The sequence below is a fragment of the Rhea americana genome, unplaced genomic scaffold, assembly GCF_003343005.1.
Source record: "Rhea americana isolate MKP2758 unplaced genomic scaffold, rheAme1 scaffold_38, whole genome shotgun sequence".
Lineage (NCBI taxonomy): Eukaryota > Metazoa > Chordata > Aves > Rheiformes > Rheidae > Rhea > Rhea americana.
Window position 1 is genome coordinate 4,732,436 of NW_028186512.1, and position 21,427 is coordinate 4,753,862.

Consider the following 21,427-nt stretch of genomic DNA (forward strand, 5'->3'; position numbering starts at 1 on the left):
TATCCTGACGCTTCACATTAGCTTTCCTCCCGTCTGCTCCAGGATGCACTCAAAGGGGACATTGATTAAAGTTAAAACCTTTAGCACCGGAATTTTTAAAAGGCACAGCTTGAGGGTCCAGCCTCCTCCGTGAGCTCTGCTCTCGCTCTGCGTTGCTCCCTGACCAGCTGCTGAACCCTCCAGGCATTGAACTGGGGGGGCCAGCGACCAGCTGGCRCAGGGAGGGAAGCGGCATTTCCGCYGGGCTGGCCCCAATCGTGCTACGCCTCTGGTGGAAGACGGTGTCTTCATGGGGACGAGGTGTGGAACAGCTATCGCATGGGCTGTTTTTTCAACCCTCCTCCGGTGTTTTGCACCTTGAAGGTTGCTGTTTTCTTTCACTGAGTGGTAGGGTGCACTGTGAAGTGCCGTGATGGCACAGCTACGCGCAGCAGTCATCGAGGGGAGTAATTCCAGCCTGCGTAATACGCATAAAACACAAGGCTGGGCACCTGAGCGTTCCTTCAAATCCGCGCCCTCCTCTYCTCCCTGCCCCGGCCCTGCTGTAGCAGTGCTGGGGTTGGGACTCAGCGCTGCGGTCGTGGGCACACAGGCACACGGAGAGCAGGGCTGCAGGCACCCGGGCACCGGGAGGCAAGTCAGGGGCTGGCTTTGCAGCACAGAAGCTGCTCCCTCAGCTCCGGGACCCAGACACGAAGTGGCTGCTCCGCGGGGAAAGCAGGGACGCTCTGTGCTTCATGTGGGACGGGAGCCGTACGAGGGAAGYGGCTGATGCGCTCTGAAACCACACCTGGCTGGCTGCACGGAGACTTGTCTGCTCAGCCATACCTTGTGCGGGTCAAGTTAGCCGCTGGTTCACTGCTGCAAGAAAATTATGTGAAATACTGTTTGGCTGGTGCAAATTGGTCATGAGCATCCAATCTGTGGATTCATTCCTGCTCCAGCAGTTTGGGTGGTGGCACGAGGAGCTGCCCTTGACTACCTCATGGTGCTGCCAGATCCGCAAGGGTCTGTGCCTGTTCAGTGCTCGGCCCCTCCGAGCTGGCTGGTGGCATGGTTGCGAACCCATGCCACACGCAGCCCGTCACCCATGGGGCATGTCCACAGGGATGCAGCCAGCACCACCCGGCTGGCCTCGCGCGGGCAGCTGCGCAGGTATCCGATGATAGCCACAGCCTCGCACCAGGCTCTGCTTCAGTCAGGGGCTGTAACTCCTTAAAGCAGATAAGCAGAGTTCATCTTAATTTTTCACTTCAAAAATATTTGAGGAAATGTCTCCCTATATTTAAGAGATGTATGTAAACAGTCTACTTTGGGTTTAATTTGGGCTGCTTCTTTTTTCTAAGACTAATAAAAAATTGCAGTTACAAGCCAACTAGTTATCTGAGATGAAGGAACACTTCCTCCTCTGTACTCAATCTTAAATGTTACATCAGTGTGCTCTCCACCTGGGAACCGGCTGGTGAAACAGAGGATAAACAACATTGAAAAGCAAGAATGATTTCCCCCGCAGAGGTTTCTTTCTTGAGGGGGAGAGAAAACATCAGAGATGTTATGTGTAATAAAGGAAATGCTCCTATTTTAATTGTGCTGGTTAAAGTTCGACAACACTCCGTTAAAATGCTGCGTTTTTGAATCCCACCTGTACAATTTAGGATTTGCAAATTCCAACTCTAGCGCTGAAGCAGGAGTTGGTGCTAACAAACAATAACAGCATGTGGAGGCAGGGTTTCTGTGTCCGCAAGCCACAGGGTAAAATTACCAACCATTTCTCCTTGCATTCTTTGAGATGAACTTCTGACAGTCTGTAGCTGTTAAATGGCATTAGAAGAATATTTGCTCACTTTAGAATCTTTCGTTGAGTATTTTGTCACCAAAAATAAAGAAATTGCTCTCTCTGCTGAACAAACAAATACACAGAAATAATAGTTTGACAGATAGTATTTGTTCTGTGGAAAGAATAAACTGTATCGAAGACATGGGAAGGAGAGATGCAGGGGAACGGAGGTGAAAGGAAAACAAATTGGCTGCATGCAGAGGTCTAGTGTCAAACGTCAGAGGGATCTTGTTCGCTCAGATACTATATGAAAGACCATGGCAACCAGGGGCCCAGAGAGAGCGGAGAGATCCGTAGCCCCTCCCCGAGGTTGGATGACAGAGGAAATAGGTGAGGCAATCCACTTTGCAGAACCTCACGGTGCATTCAGAGTTGTAAAACAGCATATTCATCCTGTATGTTGTCTCATTCAAGGCCAAAAAAAAAAAAAAAAAAAAAAAAAAGTCTGAAATGAATGGATTTCTAATTCTCTTTGTCAGTCAGATGGTACCACTCTGCTAAAGGTGGCTTTACTTTGGGCTGCCAGATTTAGAGAGAGGGATTAAGATCCCTGCCAGACACAGTAAGTAACAACATTACAAGGCATGTAATAGGAATATTTCTGGGAAAATGTAGGAGTATGCTTTTAGCCAGCTCTGAAAACACTGGGTACAGGTGATGTTTTACTGTGACACAGTATATGGAAACACAGTAATATTTTTCATCCCAGAAATAGGCTGGCGACCCCTCCTATTTTTAATATACACACAAGCAGTACCTAAGAGGCACTGGATAAGAGAGCAGTGACTGTCRGGCTAGCACCAGTGTAGTGCAGAGGTGCCAGCTGCCTCTGCGGGTGCCAGGGAACAGCAGATACAGCTGTGTTAGAGGTAAGGTCAGATAGTACTGTTATATCTTGTACATCACAGGCCATTAAATTGCACTACGGAGTTGTGTTTATCCAGAAAGGCTGTCATCTTTGAAGACATCAAAAAGTGGAGATCTGCCATTTCTGATGGGTAATGAAATCATGGTATAAAAATGTGATTCTTGGTTCTGATTTGAAGCTGTCTGAGCTTCCAGCCCTTGTATCTGGTTTTGCCTTCTTCACTAGATAAAAGAACTCTTTAAAGCATTTCTTTCCTCATGAAGGCATTTTTATATGCCATGGTCAAAGCATTCCTCAGTTTTCTTTGTGGTAAGCTAAATGGATTGAGCTCTTTAAGTCACTCACTGGAAGACACTTGCTGCTTCAAATCATTTTTGTGACTTCTTTTTCTGCTCTGATGCTAACATGTAGACATCTGATCGTATACGTTTTTCTAGTATCATTCTTCTAATGCAATATGCAGGATTAAGTCACCTCCTGGCTTCTATTTGCTATTCCACTCTTTATGCATTCAAGGACTGCATTAGTTCACATACCACAGAATGGCACAGGGAGCTCGCGTTTGATTGTCCGTTTTGCACACTAAGATGCTGCTTTTAGGTCCCTGCTTCCCTGAGCGTTTTGAGCAACGCTTGTTCCTAGGTGCGCAAAACAGCCTCATTCGCTTGCTGCCAGTGTTTGCACGGCGTAACCCCCTTTCCCCTGGGGCCCTGCTCTGCTCCCCTCCGGCAGAGCCGGAGCAGGCTCACGCTCTCCGGTAGCTCTGATGGCAAGCATGTGCGCGGGGGCCGATGAGCCACCTCGGCCTTTCCCTGCCTGTGCTGATGTGTACCCAGCTGTCCAGCTCGCCGGGCATCAGCTGGTGGCTGTTCTGCTTGTTCTAAAAGAAAATTGTGTGATTGCTTTTAGCTCTAGTTAGGAGAACAAATGGCACAGAGAAGGCATAAATCACCGAAGGATACAGAAGAGGCATGTAAGATTTGAGACGGGGAGGAAAATACCTTTTTCACCCCCCTGCCCTCTTTGTAAAGCTGCTTACGTTTAATGTGTGTAACTATACATACRCACACATCACTCCTGAACCCCTGAGGAGGATCCCCTCATTCCCCTAGATCCCTGGAAATGTGTTTGGAGGATACAGTGCTTCTGTCGCTTAAGGATCAGSTTTTCATTTAGGCACTAAATAAGCAACTAGATCCCTGCAAAAGATCATCTTACTGAATGCTCTGCAACTATAAAAACCTGCCCAAACATGTCATGCTGACCATTTTGGAAAATCAGGCTCTTTTTGGCTCCTTGAATGGAAGCTGGCCTTTTTCAAAACCTGGCTTTACTCATAGGTGCCGAGCACTTGTTTTTACCCCTGGGCTATTTTAAAAGCTCGTCCCTCAGCATGCAAAGACAGCAGGGACCCTGGCAGGATTTGTGTGCTGCCGGACGCGCTGCTGTTTCTGGGAGACTTAATCAGGCCCAGCATGTGGGTTTGAACTCGCCCGGCGGCGCGGTTGAGCCCGCGGAGGAATGCCCTGGCACCRCTCTCGCTTATGTAACCGACCTCGGGGCGGGCCAGGGCCCGGCCTGCCCCTGCGTGAGGACCTTGCAGCAGGGCTGCAGCTTCGCCCTTCCGGCTCGGGTGCGTGTAGCTGGGCCTCAGCCGCCCGTGCCAGCGCAGAGCGGTTCGGGAGCGTGCAGGTAGCACACAGTGGCTTTGGGTGTTGTTGCACAGCCAGAGTGAAAACGAGAAGTCGTAGTGTACCATCTTAGGGGTGTAACAGGCTGGTGAGAGACAGACTGAGAATATGCCATGTAATTCCCATTTCAGCATGCCTTCTTGCTCCGTTCAGGCACTGCACGTGCTCGCCCGTACAGGACACCACCGTGAGCCTGCGCACGCGCGCAAGCCTGGAGCCCCAAGGCACGGAGCCGGGCCGTCCCCTGCCTGCCGAGGAGCCCCGCGGCTCCGTCTGGAGAAGTCACGGTGTGACTCCCGCCATCACAGTGAGCGAGCCGCGGGGTGGGCAGGGGCCACCAGGCACCAGTGTTGTCAGCTCTGTGGTGAAGTGCCGCTGGGAGCTGGTCAGCGGGGCTCTGGAGCGGATGCGAACTGGTAGGGAAAGGGAAGCAACTGGGCAGCGGCAGGGCAGAGGGTGTGAGGAGGAGGAGGAGGCCTGGGGGCAGGAAGGCAGAGGGTGCAGTCAGAGATGAGAGCACTAGGAACAGCGCAGGAGCAAAGAGCCATGTTGGTGGGGCTTGGAGAAGTTTAGTTTTGAAGCTACAAAACGGCGGTAGCGCTGCTCTTAGCCCAGGCAACGGCGCTGCTGCGTGGCACGGTGCCTACCCTGGCCCTGGGCCCCGCTCCTGGCAAGAGCTGCTGGGAGCAGGCACGTCCCACGGCCAGGGACGCTGCAGCAGTGCTGCTTTCACGTGCATCTCACCCCCGCCACGGGCCTGTCGTTCTCCTCTGTGCTGGACCTCCGCAGAGCGCTGGGGAGGGAGGAGACGTGCACCCCAGTGGTGTGCGTAGCGGAGCGTAACCCACCGGCACYGCTGCCAGAACCGGGCGCTGCCGTGTGACGGCCGCTCGGGAGGCAGCAGCAGCAGTGCCCGGCACCGGGGTGGCTCTTGGTGAAGAGCCCTGCTGCCACACGCAGGGGAGCTCCTTCCTGCCCGCAGAGGCTCTCTGCCGGGGCGTGCTCCTGTTTCCAGGACGCAGGGCCCGGAGCTGCTCCCGGTGATGTCAGTGGAGCCTTGCATCATTATTCAGGAAGAGCTTTGGCCAAAAGAAATGGAAAGGAGCAGAAATAGTCCAGGCAGGAGGGCGGTGTTCTTTCTTAATGAAGATAACCTGGCTTTATATCTGTTACTAAAACTGGAAACAGGAAGTTTCCACCATGAATAGGTAAACTTTTGTACCTAGAAATGGCTAAACACACAACACGGGAAGTAACACCTTTGTGCTGATCTTCTTATTTCCTCCAGCTGTTGCATAGTGCACCAGATTCCTGGCAGCTGGCAGGGCTTCTTTCAAAGCTTTCTTCTTTTTTAAACTCTGGAAGTAACTTATAACATCACCTGATACAGAAGTGAGTGCCTCCTGCAGCATTACCCCTGGGGGGAATTTTTCCCTCTGCTCTATCTGCGTGTGTGTGTGCAAAAGAGCCAGGACAGTAGTTCTGCAATACGATTTTTTTTGAAGTGGATTCAGTCAGGCCTCGGCTGCAGCCCCAAAGGCAGCTGTGCACCGAGGCTTGGTGAGGAAGCTCCTAGTGATGTCACTTCACAGCATGCCCTCTGGCTCCTGCTTCCCCCCCCCCCCCGCCCCCTCTCTTTTTCCTTGTAGTGGCTGCAGCAAAGGGCTCCATTATTTGGCAGCATGGCATTGCTTTTGTCTATAAATGGAAGCACAGCCTGTCTCCCAATAAAACACAAGATAGTCCTGTGCATCAGTTATGCAATCTTTAGCTTGATGACTTCATCAGAACTAGGGGGAGGAACAGGGAAAGGAAAAAACCTTTACAGTGAGCTTTGCTGGAGACAGCTGATGTTATTCCCCCCCCCCTCCCCCAAGCAAAGAAAGAGGGATCTTGCAGATAGGGGTGAGTAAAAGGGCTCAGTTCAAGAGCAGCTGAAGGATCATTAGTGGGCTGCATTTTCCTGACACAGGCTCCTTCAAGCTCCAGCAGCTGCTGTCTTCCCTGTGCAAGTGACCCAGCCCTTGCAGTTATAGCACAGCAGCAATGTTTGACCGGTCTGGAAAGAGCAGCATGAGAAAGGGATGGGGGAGGACGTGGAAAGAATGGGGGAGAGGAAACTTTCACACCAGGGTATATGTTAAAAAGAGAAGGAACCTAAATATCTGAGAGCTGCCTTTCAGCACAGAGCCCTTCAGGGAATATCTGTGCAAAGTAGAGATGTGGACAAATTGTATTTTCTTGTTATTTCCTCAAAAGAGTCCTTGAAAACCTGACCTTCATGCAGAAAGGCTGATCATAATTTCCCAAGCTACACTCAAACATTGATTTTAACCCTTTTGTTGATGGGGCTTTGGGGGTCATAAGATTACTTTTCTTTTCCAATCGCAGACATTGGCATAACTCAAATCAGCCACAAAGCAGGTCAGTCTAAACCTTACCTTGGAATGCCTGTTGCCAAGAATCCTAAAGTGATATGAGCTCTTTCCATCAAATTAGTATTTTTGAATGAATAACTATCTCTATGAAACAATCAGGAGGCAATATTAAGACCAGCCCTCTAAGCAAGTAGCACTTTGCGCACTGAGATAGTGGTTATGTAGCACAGCAGAGGTTAAGAGCACTTGTATCACCACAAGTCTGTATGTGCTAGCGGCTTTCCAAATACTCGAAGAAAGAAGGTCCTGCTGTGGGGAGCTCCTCTTGCGCAACTTCTTGTCTTACAGGAAGCCAGCTCAAGCTTACCACAGCCATACTCACCTGTCCCTCACTGCTGAGAGCCCCAGTGCATCCCAGTCTGCTGGGCAGGGCTGGGCACTGGTGAAGTGAGAGGGCAGAGAGCTCAGCGCTAGGGGCAGAGGGTGCCCAGACAAGGCACCGTGCTTGGAGCCACCTTCTTGCTGTAGGGGGCATGTGGCCCATGAGCTGCAGCTGGGAATTGACACCTCCTGTGAGCACAGCCAAGTTGGTGACGTGGAGTCACTGAGGCTGCTTCACTTCCTCCTTTGGGGAGAGGAGTGACACTTAATCTCTGTCGCAAGGGGGGAGAACGTATGGGTGATTACGAGGTGAGCAGACAGTATCACGTTAGAAGTAGACAGAGGAGAACAGAAAATCCATAATCTGTTTTAAACAAAGGAGAACACAGAATGAACACCAGGGAACAGTGTGGCTCTACACCTGCAGCTTTGTAACCAAGCCCCCGAATTATTATTATTTAAAATAAGGCCCTAGCTAGCCATCCTTTCCGAGGCAAGGCTCTCTCCCTAATGCCACTGAGGACACGGGATCCTTTTGTTTGTTTCTCCCTGGTAGTGGGACATGTCATGTTACAATGTTATTAAAAATGCCGGAGTGGGTCCCAGGGCCCCACCCTGTTCATGGTAGCTGACCACTTACACAGAGCGACTGGAAGATTTAAGACTTAACTTTTGATTATCAGTGCATAATCCGATCTAATGCTCCTCACCTCCTCACACATGCTCTTTCTATTTCTAATCTGTCCATCATCAGTTTCCGCAGGGGCATTTGAAGCTGCTGGTGCACACTGCAGCGGCAGGGGACAACATGCCCGGGCGGGCCACTGGGGCCACAGCGCGGCCCCCCTGCCGCTTGGCTGCCCCCCGCCCGCACACCTGGGACGCAGGCCGGGTGGCGGGGCCCTGGGGACAGGGATGCCCGCAGAGCCCTTCATCCTCCTCCTCCTCCTCCTCCTCCTCCTCCTCTTCCTCCTGCGGCGGGCGGGCAGCGGCACCTGCCGGCAGGCCGCGGCGGGGCTCCAGCTGCTGCACGGATTTTTAGTGCAGGTGATTTTGGAGTTTACCCCTTGCCCTTTTATCGCCGCTTTTCCCGTGGCACCACGTAGGTCCTGCATCATTTCAGCTTTCAGTCTGTAGCTGTGGGATGGAAATCTTAAACAAATACGTTATGTGGTCAAATCCGGAGCTTCTGGCACAGTACAGGGGGAATTAGTGTTGGCGGGTTTCACTATTGATTGTATGTGCCTAAGAGGTCAGATCCTGAATCCAGAGGACTGTGTGAAAATTTTGTTATAGAGAAGGGGAAGGAAGTGGAAAAGGAGAGAAAATGTGTTTCTGGTTTCTACAGTGATAGAGAAAAAAACTTGGAAAAACATGACTTGAAAGTTACATATCCTGAAAGGAAATAAACCAAGTACACAATTTTACTATTTTCAATAATAACGAATTGTAAAATAGTCTAGTTTTTTTCCAAAGACACTTACTTTCTTCAAGCTCTGGTCCTCACCCACAGACTCCCTGCTTAGTGTTCGCGGTCCGTGATTTCCCTTCGCGTGTAACGAGGCCGTCTCTCTCTCCCCCTGCGCAGGAGCAGCACCAGGTGGGGTTGTCTCGCACCGCAGGACCGATGCAGCCTGCTGTCCCGCCGGGCTCCGGTGGCGTGGTCGCAGGCTCCAGCTCTGGGGCTCCCACCTTCCTGGGGAACCAGCCGCAAGCAGCCATCATGAAGCAGATGCTGATTGAGCAGAGGGCCCAGCTCCACGTGATAGAGCAGCAGAAGCAGCAGTTTCTACGGGAGCAAAGGCAGCAGCAGCAGCAGCAGATCCTAGCAGAGCAGGTACAGTACCTCTATCTCAGGCACTGCAGCACGTGCCGGTATGAGAACATGAGCACAGTGCAGCACCAGGCCTGCCTTTTATATTTGATAGTTCCTCCTCTATGGCTTATATCATGCTATTTCAGCCGCAGTTATCAAAGAAGAGGCATCTGCCTCAGTCTTATCATTAGCTTGGCAAATACTACCTCTGTTGTCAGCAGCGAGCATGACAGTTGCATGTGGTTTTAGACAYTGGAACAGTTAAACTCTTACCTGTTACCTCATGATGCTTTTAGCCTGGCAGAAGCAGACTCCACTATTGTAAGAGCTGGTTTTGCTCTCTCCTTCCTCTGACTATTGTCTTGCATTGGCAAAAGCTATATACTGCCATGGAGTGATCTGGAACAAAGATTTGACGTGGGTTAAAAGTAACCTAGCAAAAAAAAAGTTAGTATGTACCCAGAAATTTTCTTTCATCTGGTTTCTCACACAATACTCTCTGTCACATGGCTCTTGGGGCTCTCAGACCTGTGCAGTATGGATGTTAAATTGCCTGGCCTGAATGGTAATGTCCTATGCATGTTTAACCCAACTGTAGTTTGCAACACAGCAGAAAGTCGGTGGAAAGTCACACTGATCAGTTAATGTAAGCGCACAGCTAAGTTTAAACTTGTTGTCCCTTAACTTGCACCCAGAAAATGTTCTGATAGGTCAACAGTTGCTTTAACCCTTCTTCACCTCTCTTGCCTGGGGATTACAGGTTAAAATCTGGGGTCTGTTTTAATTTGAGCTGTAACTTGTTCCCGTTGTGCTACCACTGCAATATTCCTAGTCCTCCCTTCTTCTTCCTATGGTCCTCTTGAGAAATGGAAAAAATTCTCCCATAGTAAGCAAGGAGGACATTCCTCGAGACACTTCCTCTTCAGGGAAGAGATGCAGGAGTAGGGTCAGAGGTGAGCAAGTGCAGAAGAATGAGGATGCAGTAATGATCTCACATGGGCTAGACCACTTCAAGTGCATAAACCCAAGAGCCAGATGCTGACTTGGCTGTTGAAGGCAAGCTTGAAAGTGTTAAAGAACCAYAGAACTGTGCTGTTAAATGTGTTGAACATAGATGAAAAGTGATCAGTCACAGTCCTCAAGCACCTAGCTTTTGGGGTGCTTTGTGCCTAACAAGGTTGCCTTTATCTTTTTGAAAGTTTGTAAGAAACATTTTTGAACACAGAGATTCAGTATTTGCTTCTTTCCTATCTTTGCCATTCCCTTACCCTTGTTATTCAGCCTTGCTTTTGTACACAGCATTTGTACATCCTGCTGATGAAACAGGAAGATAAGTCCTTGCTTAGTCAAATATACCCTAGTCTTTGAAAGCACTGATAGACACACACTGTTTTTATAATCAACCATTGATTGTGTTTTAAATTCCTAGAAAACAACCACAGAAAACCAGCGTGAGCTGGATCAAAGGATCAAGCATTTTGCTGTCAGCTGGTCGCTGGTCTTTAAATATCATTCAGTGAAGCAGACGAGAAAAAATGCCTTAATAACCCTTTTTATTTTGGCTAGAGAATGGTTCTAGGCCACAGCATTGAGTTTGGGATGCACTGTTCTTCGCACTGAACATTTTGAGTGCAGAGTTGGGCTAAGTCTTGTACCAGAAGTACATATCTGCAGACCTTGGCAAGACGGGGAAGGAAAAGGGTGTGTGGTTTCAGTTGCATATCAGACCTAGGTGTGTAGTTATCTCCTATTTTTCCCTCTTCTTTCAGTCTGAAGATAGCTAAGTTTGCACTTCAGAGGTCAAGATGAAGAGCCTGTAAGTGAGGAGACCTGATGTTAGCCTCAGTGCTTATTTCTTTTTAAACCAAAAGGAGTCCATGTGCTGAGCAGCCCAAGTACTTTCATAAGGACTCTTCAAATGAGTCTGCTTGTCTCTCAAGAACAGCTTGCTAGATAAGAAACACTGCAGTTTTGCTGCAGTACTCTTGTCATCAGCCCCTTTCTTAGCTTGCTAATTAATTAATCATCTCTTTCTCTTCTGCTTTTTTTTTCTCATTCATTTTCAGCAGTTGCAGCAGCAGTCACATTTGCCTCGGCAGCATCTCCAGCAACAGCGGAACCCATATCCAGTTCAACAGGTCAATCAGTTTCAAGGTAAAAGTCAAATTCTTCTTCCCATATTAGAGTCAACATATGCCCGTATAGCAGGCATGTGAAAGTTCATTCATTTTGTGAAGACCAAGGGATAAGCAGTGTGCCAGAGCAGGAGGTCAAAGAGTTTTGCCCACTTCTATGTATTTAGTTAAGTTTCTAATTTCCTTTCTGCTCGCCTCAGCAAAAGCTGCATTTTTCCTTTGTCCATTGTTCTGCCTCTTTGACTTCTGGATTCTGTGAATTTATCTTGTCTGCCCCATTCTCATTATATATATTTTTTCAGCCAGTGTCTCTGACTATGTCTTGCTTTTACTCCTCTTCATTCCCCACTTTGTTTAACTTGATGAGCAAGGAATTTCAGAGAAGTCATCTTAATCTGGAGAAGGACTAGGTAGAAGTATCTCATAAATGTGAGAGGTATTGGGAAAAATACTGAAATGTGTGAGATGAAAATAGAGGTTTTTTAAAATCAACTCTAAAAACTCAAGGATTATTTCAGTATGCGTGCAGATAACTGAAGAAATTACAGAAAAAAATAGGAAAGAAGTTAATTCTGAGCTTTTCAAGTACAAAGCATTAGCTGAATGTCTTCACTAATCATGGATTCTAAATATACACAGGACTAAGACACGCATGTGCTGAATATTCCTGATAGTGTTGAGTAATTGCAACACAAACAAGTGAGGCAAGCATATTGCAGTTCCAGTATCCAGGTATTGAAGAGACAGTCAACTCTTATGCTGGTCTTTAGCAGGGTAGCTCTACAGATCACCTTCTAATTCCTTTCTCTGGCAGCATAAATTCCATATGAAATGAAAATGCTCTCAATAATTCATCTGCAAAATCAAAATATATGTGTGTGCATCATCATACATTAGTTGAGAATCATACATAAAATTTTTCTATATTAAAGCTCTTTTGAAAATATGCCTTCACATCTATTATTTAAAAGAAATGCAGAACAGGGTTTAGGCTAATCTGACCAAGTAAAGAATTCCTTTTCATAAATGAGCTGATTTAAATATAAATATTTGATCTTTTTTTCTATTTAGTCACAGGAATGTAATCCACTGCAGTAGGTTATGTGTAAGTGAGACCAGAAGGTGGCCCAAAATCTTAAAATCTGTTGCATCTCTCTTTTAACTACTTCTTGTTTAACTGCTGTGTCAAACAGTAGCTCACAAAAGTAGCGTGAACTACTTGCTGATAGGGATTCCTCTGGAGGTTTTCAACCACTGAGTTCAATTCAAAAATAGCTAAAGATACACTAAATAAGTTCTTAACATTATTCATATACGTAAGCACTTGCTGCAGTCACTGTAGAAAGTGACATCTTCCAATCATGAAAGAAAGAGGGGATCTAAATTTAAAAGAAGTGCCAATCATTGAGAAAATAGTTTAATTGATAGTATAAGTATGATAAAAGCTGCCATGACATTTGCCCTGTGCAACTGAGATCCATATGGTCTCTCTTAATGCTACAAAATGCTTTATGTATATTTTGGAGAGTTGACCTGAAAGCATCCTCCAGAAGTTTTACCTGCTGTTGGAAAAAGGAGATGTGGCCATCCACTCTGTCATGTGTGCAAAACTGTATTAATGTCACTTCTTTCATCCATACCCATTTGTCATGGAAACCTAGACAATGCAAATAGCAGGGCCTGCGTATTCTATATTCTGATATTCAGGCAAGTTATCCACAGCTGTGGAACAACTGATAGGGACTGATTTTAGAACATCCTGCTTTTGTTGTGCAGCTTAGGACTCTTAAGAAAACTTTTTATATTTGCATTTAATAATATTTGAGCTGAGATTAATTATCTGCATCATTCTCTTCAAGCTTCACCTGGTATTGACTCAAAAGCACAATGAACCTGTGGCATAATCAGAGCTCCCGTAATTGTTTTTACATAAAGATAGTAAATACAGAAGTATATTGGCTTCCTAGAAATCAATAACTTCCCCCCTATTTCCCTCCCACAAAGGAAGACACAAGTGTGTCTTCCACAAGTGTGGAGCAGTTATCAGCCATGGTATGGAATTTAACAAGGTTAGGATTTTCTGGTTTCATCACTGGCCTAACGTGGAGTAAAATGTACTTATAATACACTCTAATACACTCTCCCTGCTTTAAATGTCCACAAAAAACAATTTTTCTTCTTTCCATAGACTTAAGCAGTATCAATGATATAGAAAATCCATTCATTTATGCCTCCTGAGCTATTAAAAAATTCATTGGCCTTCTGAGTCTGACATTTCCATTTTCAAGTCTGTCTTTTGAAAGACAATGAAGATATTTAAGAGAGAGCTTCAAATAGTTAACTAAAGTTTAGCTATTTTGCTTCCAGCGGAAGTTTTTTCATTTGCTGGGTAGATGCTGGATCGGGCTTACCTGAGGAAGATAAATACTACTGAATTGCAGTGTGTATATATAACTTTAAAAAGTCTTAGGGACTGATTTTTTTTGCATGGAGGAGATGGCACATTGTCACTAGTCCTGGGAAAAAAAGCATACAGAAAAAGAAAGTCTCAAATCCACTTTTGAAATAGGGCTCTTGGCATCACATGGCATCACACATGGAATCAGGTTGCATTGTTACTTCAGGAACTCAAAGCCATGAATGTTGCTGGGTACAAATCCTGCAATGTTTATAATAGAGAATTTTTTAATGAGTAAATTTTAATTAAGCCTTTTAATCTTGTCAGCCCTACTTTAGGCCTTATGGTTACTTTATACTGAACAGTGTCCCACTTCACAAATTGATTACATAATATGATCAGTGATTCCTATTTAGGGTCACACTCAAGGTGTGTTGCCTCTCACCCTCAAGGAGAGGGGACTTTGCAGGTGAGGACTGAGGCTGTATGATGTGTGGAACATGTAACCTCTGAAGTCTGACTAACAATAGGCTGCCAGTATATCTCCCAAGGGTGGATAGCCTAGCTCTTGGCTAACCTTCGCATGAAACAATAATTTATTCACTCAGAAAGCACAGCAATCTGGAATCCTACTGTGATGCAGAAGACTCCTACAGATTCCCTCTTATGCAAAGATGTGTTAATAAAAGTTGTATTTTTTTCTTACCTTCCCCCCTTTTTGGTGTAGGTTCTCCCCAGGATATGGCAGCTGTACGAAACCAAGCAGCACTCCAGAGCATGAGGACATCCCGAATGATGGCTCAAAATGCAAGCATGATGGTAATGGGTCCCTCCCAGAACCCGAGCACGCTGCCTACAACAGCAGGCCAGTCAGATATGGGCATGGCTCCTTACAGCAATGCCTCCTCCAGCCAACCAGGAATGTACAGTATGAGCACAGGGATGAGCCAAATGTTGCAGCACCCAAACCAAAGTGGCATGAACATGGCACATAACACAGGCCAGGGAACGAGGCAGCCTGCCTCTGGACAAGCGGTGGGAATGGTCAGCAATTTTGGTCAGAACATGCTGGTAAACTCTGCTCTTCCCCAACATCAGCAGCAGATGAAAGGACCTGTGGGCCAGGTCTTACCCAGGCCACAAGCACCGCGACTTCAAAACTTGATGGGGACTGTCCCTCAAGGAACACAAAACTGGCAGCAGCGAGGCTTACAAGGAATACCCGGAAGGACTAGCGGTGAGATTGGGCCTTTCAATAATGGTACAACGTACCCAATACAGTCTGGGCAGCCAAGGCTGTCCAAGCAACATTTTCCACAGGGACTTAATCAGACAGTTGTGGACACTAGTGGAACAGTAAGAGCCCTGAACCCAGCAATGGGGAGACAATTGCTGCAACAAGGAACCAGCCAAGCCAGGCCAATGGTTATGCCTGCAATAAGCCAAGCGGTCCCCACTATGTCTGGTTTTAATCAGCCTCCTACACAACAGATGCCAGGTGGGAGCTTTGCTCAGAGCAGCCAAGGCCAGGCCTATGAGAGGAATCCCACTCAAGACATATCTTACAATTACAGTAATGAAGGAGCAGGGGGGTCGTTCTCAAGTTTAGGAGAGGGCACAGACCTTGTGGACTCCATCATTAAGAGTGGACCAGGGGATGAGTGGATACAAGAACTTGATGAGTTGTTTGGAAACCCCCAGTGAACGGGCTTGTATAGTCTGGAGCTTTGGTTGTTTTGTTTTGTTTTAAAAAGAGAAAGTTGGATATTTTCTCCATCCTTGGATTTCTGTCTTTTCATTTGAGTTGGTTTGGTTTGGGGTTATTTTGTTTGTTTTCTTTTGTTCTTAATTGTGCAAATTGAGCTGATCTGTAGCCAACTTTGGAAGATTCAGGTGATGCTGAAAACATCAGCATCACAAGACTTCCACTAAGTAATCTCCATTGCACAGCAGCACCTGCTGCATGTGTGTGGAGCAAGACGGGGAAACTGGAAAAGCCAGCTGATGTCTCTGGTTGGGTAAAGTCAGTGTTTCCCCATTGCACAGTGGTATGAGGTGGTCCCAGTAGCTCCCACCTCATTTTATTGTAAACACTGCAACTTTCAGGGCACTGGATGAAAAAAACTGGGAGCAAATCCTAAAGAAGTCTGCAGGTGACTGCACAGGCCCTGGTCAGAAACAAGCTTAACCCTGCCCTGGCTATAAGTAGGCCTCAGGCGAGCCACAGTCAGGCCCACAAGGCCTGCCCTGGGATATCACATGGAAATGTGCAGCACATGTGACAAACCTAAACGGTCACAGAGAGGTCACCATTTTCACTGCAGAGTGATAAAAATCCAATAAAGATATAGCAGAACATAAATTTGGCAGTACAGTGAGAAGGACAGTCTGATTACAGGGCTGTTACTGGAGATGTTTAGGTGGGTGAGTTAACTTGAGCTATTTAGTCCCCTTGGGACTCGGAATAGTGCTTCTCTGTCAGAGCACTTCAACATGTCTCTGCTGCCTGGAGGTGGAGAATAGCAGCTAGGAAAGGTGTTAAAGGACTAAGAGCCCTAAGAGACGTCAGCATAGGTCCTAAGCAGGTCCCCATCTCTTCTTCCTCCCCAATGTATTTTCATTTCGCTCTTTTTCCCCTCTTACCCTTCAGTGTAAAACAAAGTTAGCTCACTGCACTTCTTTTTAGGTGAGCAACAGCCACCATGAAGGGGCAGGAAGGGGAGGAGAAAACCAGCCTAAGCGAATGAACAGGGAGAGTTTAGCACCCTGGATGGATTTCTCTTCTCCTCTTGAATAGTGCAGCAGATCAGCAGATATTATTACCCTGCTGTTTCTGGGCTCTGGATTTGTCACATGAAACCTCATCTTCTGTCTGAAGCAGATGTTTGGTCTAATCTCTCTGGTTTGCTGGAATAAAATTCACTGCAGTATTTGAAAAACAGGAATCAGGAAAGGACTACTGTAAAGAGCATTCAAGAATGGGTAGAATAATTGATTTAGTTATAAAAATCACAGTGTCTGCTCAGATAAGCTTTTAGGCAATAGAGACATACCACTATCTCTTCTCAGGGTAAATGTAGCCCTGTGCTGAGCAGCACTATAATGAAGTTGTGATATGTCTTTTACAATACTGAGATGCCAGCTGAATGTCTAAAGCAGTAGTTCCCAAGCTGCAGTTGGAGGCCGAGGTAAGTTGCCCACAGAAACCTATCACCTTGGTAGTGTTTCCAGTTGAGAGCTGGTGGTCAGGGTATGTGTTAACAGTGGTCAACGGTCCAACTAGTTTGGAAACCTCTGGCCTAACACTCATGTCTGTGAACCACAAATTGTGCTCTGTAGTGAAAACGTCTCTACTGTACAACTAAAATACTGACTGTTCAGCTACCAGTTACCTCTTCGTGTGTTGCTTTCCTTGGGCTCAATGTTTTGAGGTGCTGAGCCACTGAGATCCGTGGGAGTGGAGGGGCTTGGCACCTTGCATTCTCAAGTCCTTTCCTTTCTCTGTGGAGCACGGATACACATCACATTAAGAAACGGGAATAAAATGGGCCTGAAACCACCTGAGCCCCTGTTATGGTTCCCTTGGGTGCAGTAACCCCTTGTAGGGCTCCTCCGGACTAGGGGAAGTATATCTGTTTTAAATGCTAGAGTGTAGCCAGGACAAGCTGCATTTTTAACGTGGATCAGCAAGTCAAGGCAAGCTATTGGTTCTGTTATACATCCAGTTTGCCCAGACAGCACAAGATTTTTAAAATGCTTTAGTTAAAACTCTTTTAGCAAACACCTTTTTAAAATACAGTGCAAGGGCCTATCCCAGTCCTTACTGGGGCCAACAGGAGTCTGTCTGCTGGCCTCTTAGGTGTGGGCTAGGCCAGGCCCTCCATCTATAAAACGAGGGAGTACTAGCCAAAGTTTTCAGTCCACGAGTGTCTCGTGGGTAGGTGGATCTTAGCTGGACTAGCATCAAGGGCAGGGGCAGACGAGCAAGGAGGCTGGTGCTGCCTGCCAGCCCGGAGTCCCGCACTGCCATCACGCAGCCGCCGCCGCGGCACCTCCCGCTCCTCAAGAGGGACGCGGGCTTGAGGACCGAGTCTCTGCTGTCTTGGTAAAGCTTCCTCCAAATACTCTGTATTGGGACCAAGTACTAGAGAGGTAGATTTTAATAGGTTTGGGGGGTTGTGTTTTTTTTTTTCTCCTTACTATGGTGCTGATGTATATGTAATGTTTAAAAAAAAAAAAGTTATTTGTAAATATGTTTTTACAATTCTACAGATATCACTGGGTCTACTATCTGTAAAATATATACATATAAATATATATATATATATATATATATATACTGTTTGTTTAAAATAGAGTATTTTTATTTCATTCCTTAACTCATCCTTCCTGCAGTGGTATTGCACTCCAGATGACATCTAATTACTAATTTGTACTGTATCCCTGACAGCAACTTGCTCCATTTTATTCAGATTTTTCTAGTTTTCTGTTTTTACTTTGTACATGAAGCATTGCTTATTTCCTTTTAAGACCTGTACAGAGCTCTGAAAATGTAGAAAAGACCTGATGTTAACATACCACTTTTAAAGAAAAGGAAAAGAAAAAAAAAAACAAACGAAAAATAAAATAAAATAAATACAAGATGGTTATCTGAGTCCTGTCCCAGTCTGGTTTACGGCGCTCTCGTACCACTGCGGCGCCCCCACCCCCATTCCCCCCGCCCGCGCGCCGCGCGCGCTCCCAACGGTCGCGGCAACGGCAGCGCTAACGGTAACCGTAACGGTCGCGCTGGCGGCCGCCGCGGGCCAGCCCTGGGGTGCGGGGAGGGGGACGAGCCCGGTCCGCGTTGTCTGCTGTGACAGCAGCAGTTTAACTTCCCGGTGGTGTTGCTGGCAGGGCCGCGCCGCCCGCCCTGAGTAGCGCCGGGAGGCGCCCTGCAGCTTCGCGCCGGCGCGAGTGCTCAGCCACCGCCTAGGCACGCTGGAAGGGGGGTGGGGAGGGAGGGTTACCGTGTGCAGGTGGGAGAGTTACTGTGATTACTGTGTGGTAAGTACTTACTCAGGTGTGTGCTGTTATTTGAGGTCATTTTACACTTTTCTGTGAGCAAGGTAAGCTATTAAAATTGCATGTGTTCAGAGGTAAAATTTGCACTTGTGCAGTTACTATGGGGGAGCATGCCATAATAATTTAGTCCCATTAGAGGCAGTGGCCCCCATTTTGCACRTTTTGCTGCATGATGTGCTGAGCAGTGAGCAAGGAAATGCTTCCAGGGGAAGATACAAGATGAAGAACCCAGGATGTAGGAGTCTGGTGGCTGGGATCTGGAGAAATGAGGTATAGTGGAAGAAAGAGATGTGGGGTTAGACATGCAAGTTGGAAAAAAGAGTTGAGGAAACAAAGGAGGAGGTAAAAGTACATGTTTAGAGTGGTTTCCCAGGCTGCTACTATCACCTGCTACTGATACAGCATTGGAATTCTGTTGTCAGAAACCTGTGGAAAGTATATATGGACTTATGATGCATACGAGCTGGTTTAGATWTAAGCATGCCATGTAGCCTTCAAGGCTAAACACCAGTATTTGTGTTTGCAGCCTACTGAGAGTCAGGTGGATTAGACATTGGACCTCTGTTCTTCTCGCACAGCTTGTGGGAGACCAAGAGTTTAGAAGTCAGGGAGGCCCAGCTCCAAGTACAACCTTTAAGGTAAGGTTCTCTTTTCTSCTTAATGAACATCCTTTACTATTTTAGATGTAGATATAGGGCACAAAGAAGTAGAGTGGCCCAGGTCAATGTGACCTGGCAGAGTGACTCCTCAGCATGTGCTAGCAGAGAGCTTGCTGGGGAAAGGTGCTTTCAGCATAAGGCTCCTAGGTATGTATTGACTTTGAAAATATAGCAGAGACCATTTTTGGTTCTGGTCATGACCAGCAGATGAATATTTGCATCAGACTTGTGATGTATGTTGAATGTACAGCCTCATACTAACCTGATCAGCAAGAAGCAGGCGGGAGGGAAAAGGTGGGGTTCTCAGTAGATCTAAACTAAATACTCTTACTAACATCGACAGAATATATCAGTTACAGGTGTGTTTTGGTTTAAATTATAGGTGAGTCGRTCTTTAACAGAGTTTTGGGTCTTAGACATTCTGTTCTGGTGCACCGAAAAAAAGCAGTAACACATTCAGAAGATAGGTGGTATCCTCAACTTTATGTCCACTTCTGCCTTGTCATGAGCTGGAACAGATCATAGAAGCTTCATCCTATGGGTATCCCTTAGCACTGTGGCTTATGCTACTAGATGATACATTATTGCCTTACACCCACACTTTTTTGGCATGTGAAATTGGCCTATGTGACAGCAGTTTATTCCTTTTGGTGGAGTAGGTGGGGTTTTTTTTGGGGGGGGGAGGGGGAAGTTTCCTGTAGATATGCTAGAGTAAGTTTGGAATGGAATAATTTCAGAAGCAAAGACCTACTTGAACACAGCTAGCTATTTTTGGATTYTCTCTAGTAAGTATTTCAAGCCTGTAATGTAATTTGGACCTTTGTATTGTTTTTTCTTCTGGTGGCAGCACATCYTGCTGCTTGTGACTGTCTCAGGGTGCCACTGGCAGATGAGTAGGTAGATTTTCTGACTTTCAGCCCAAGGAAGAAAAGTTTGTGGAAGAATTCCCGGTGATTCCTGTAGATGTTAATCTGGCCCTGTTTTGCTTTCTCCACAGTGCCATACTGCCAGAGAATTGCCCTTTCCACAGCTGTATCAGCTCCAACCTGTTTGCCATCATGATCTGTTCTTTTCCTCAGCAGCTGTTACTGACCCCAAGCCTTGCACATGTGCGCTGGTTTTGTTTTATTCTTTCAAATGCTGTTTCAGCCTTTGCCACTTGTAAGTTCTGAATTGTGCCCTTTAACCACATTATGGTGAGTCTAAAGCACTGAATTCTGTGCATGTAATATGTGCACTTATTTCATATAAAAGATTATGAACCTGATCCAGCACTCTGTGCTCAGCTTATCAACCCCAGCAGACTTTTAAGCAAACTGTGTGTTCATTATGTACACCTGAATCAACAGCACTATAAACATGTGCAACAGCTTTGGCCAAATCCTGTCTTCAGAGACGTGGCAGAGAAAGCTTGAGCCTGCTGACTCTAGCTTGCATTGATATAGTCAACGTTGCCTAAGTAGYTTGAATTATCAGGAGCCAAATAGTCAGGCGTAGTCTTGTCTCTCTTTTCTTCTACATGGTTTAAATTCAGCCGTGGCATGCTTTCAGCTCATGGTGCTAAGCCATGATTTTTCCCTCCTTTTAGCAGAAAACTCTTTTCATAGTCAGTTTGCTTTTTGTTGTAATGTTATGATTCCCAGAGCTTTGGCTGTGCTGGGGCATTTGTCTAGTCTCTCCCACAGCCCAGCCATCTGTGCCTTCTCTGGGAGACAATGAAGTAGACCTGATTGTTTGACGAGCATCTGTGCCTTCTCTTTGTCTGGGCTTGGTCTCCATCTCACAAGCGCTGCATTGTGGATGTAGCCTGTCTTCGAGAGGCTTTGTGTGAGAACGGGGATCTGCCTGCAGGAGGGCCCCACTTCTGTGACAAAAGTGTTTGAGCATGTGTTGAGCTGTAAGCATGTGTATGAAATCAAAAGGCCTTCACAGAAGTGTAAGGTCAAGTTTGGCTTTAAATGTTTTCTTGAAGAAAGCAGTGTTTCAATATAYGCTTAAACACCCTCCTGAAGTGGGATTGGATATACTTGCAAAATCRGGACCTTTCAAGTGTAGCGCAACAAAGCATATTTTTACAGTTGTGTAGAACAGAGGATGCTGCTTGAGGAAAATGAAGAGGAGTGAAAGAAGACTACAGAGGCATTGGCAGGACATTGGGTAAGATGGGCTGTTGCAGCTAGGTTACTTGGTGAATTAATGA

At 46.5% G+C, this 21,427-nt stretch overlaps 1 protein-coding gene across 2 annotated transcripts in view; it reads left to right on the forward strand.

The window, feature by feature from the left end:
* MAML3 (mastermind like transcriptional coactivator 3) overlaps positions 1 to 15,280 on the forward strand; it is a 241,318-nt gene extending 226,038 nt beyond the window's left edge. The window contains exons 3-5 of one of the 2 annotated variants that reach the window (XM_085313224.1): positions 8,744 to 8,992; positions 11,038 to 11,125; positions 14,232 to 15,280. In XM_085313224.1, coding sequence (XP_085169350.1) covers positions 8,744 to 8,992; positions 11,038 to 11,125; positions 14,232 to 15,208 — 1,314 coding nt within the window. In that variant the 3' untranslated portion in view covers positions 15,209 to 15,280. The remainder of the gene's footprint in view (positions 1 to 8,743; positions 8,993 to 11,037; positions 11,126 to 14,231) is intronic. The other variant, XM_085313225.1, reaches the window with a different exon arrangement.
* Positions 15,281 to 21,427: the final 6,147 nt, after the last annotated feature.